This window comes from Micromonas pusilla, assembly GCF_000151265.4.
Source record: "Micromonas pusilla CCMP1545 genomic scaffold MICPUCscaffold_8, whole genome shotgun sequence".
In the NCBI taxonomy this organism is placed as follows: domain Eukaryota; kingdom Viridiplantae; phylum Chlorophyta; class Mamiellophyceae; order Mamiellales; family Mamiellaceae; genus Micromonas; species Micromonas pusilla.
In genome coordinates this window covers 1,125,912-1,126,538 of record NW_003315889.1, presented here as the reverse complement: position 1 = coordinate 1,126,538, position 627 = coordinate 1,125,912, and the positions used below count along the sequence as shown (strand labels likewise).

General features: G+C 64.6%; 1 protein-coding gene across 1 annotated transcript; it reads left to right on the top strand.

Annotated features, from left to right (window-relative positions):
* Positions 1-298: 298 nt before the first annotated feature.
* On the top strand, positions 299-520 carry MICPUCDRAFT_60425 (uncharacterized protein; the record flags this gene model as incomplete). Its single annotated transcript, XM_003060774.1, has 1 exon — positions 299-520. One exon carries the CDS (start codon positions 299-301, stop codon positions 518-520), a length of 222 nt encoding a protein of 73 aa, XP_003060820.1.
* Between the last annotated feature and the right edge of the window lie 107 nt (positions 521-627).

Sequence of the window (627 nt, the reverse complement as noted above, 5' to 3'; positions counted from 1 at the left end):
GGTCGACTCTGAGGATCCCCCGAGCGAATGTCGGGGTGGACTTAAAGGCGTCAGGTGGAGTTGATTGGCGCCGAGGGCGGGGATTGAAAGCGAGGGCTGGGCGGAGAGATGCGCCGGCAAACGTCCTTAAGGATCGGCGTTCACCACGCCAACGCGGTCGTATGGGAACCAGTGTATAGAACGCACCTTCGTGACGAGCTCCGTGAACTTGAGGATCGGCCCGCGTTCCTCCTTCGTCCGCGGCACGGCGCGCTTCTTCGGGAGCTCCCACTTCGCCTCCTCCGCGGTGAGCGTCGCGATGAGCGGTACGGCGGACGTCGTGTGGACTTCCGGGACCGCGACCGCCGGGGCGACGCTCACCGCGGAGGAGGCGAAGTGGGAGCTCCCGAAGAAGCGCGCCGTGCCGCGGACGAAGGAGGAACGCGGGCCGATCCTCAAGTTCACGGAGCTCGTCACGAAGGTGCGTTCTATACACTGGTTCCCATACGACCGCGTTGGCGTGGTGAACGCCGATCCTTAAGGACGTTTGCCGGCGCATCTCTCCGCCCAGCCCTCGCTTTCAATCCCCGCCCTCGGCGCCAATCAACTCCACCTGACGCCTTTGAATTCCACCCCGACATTCGCTCG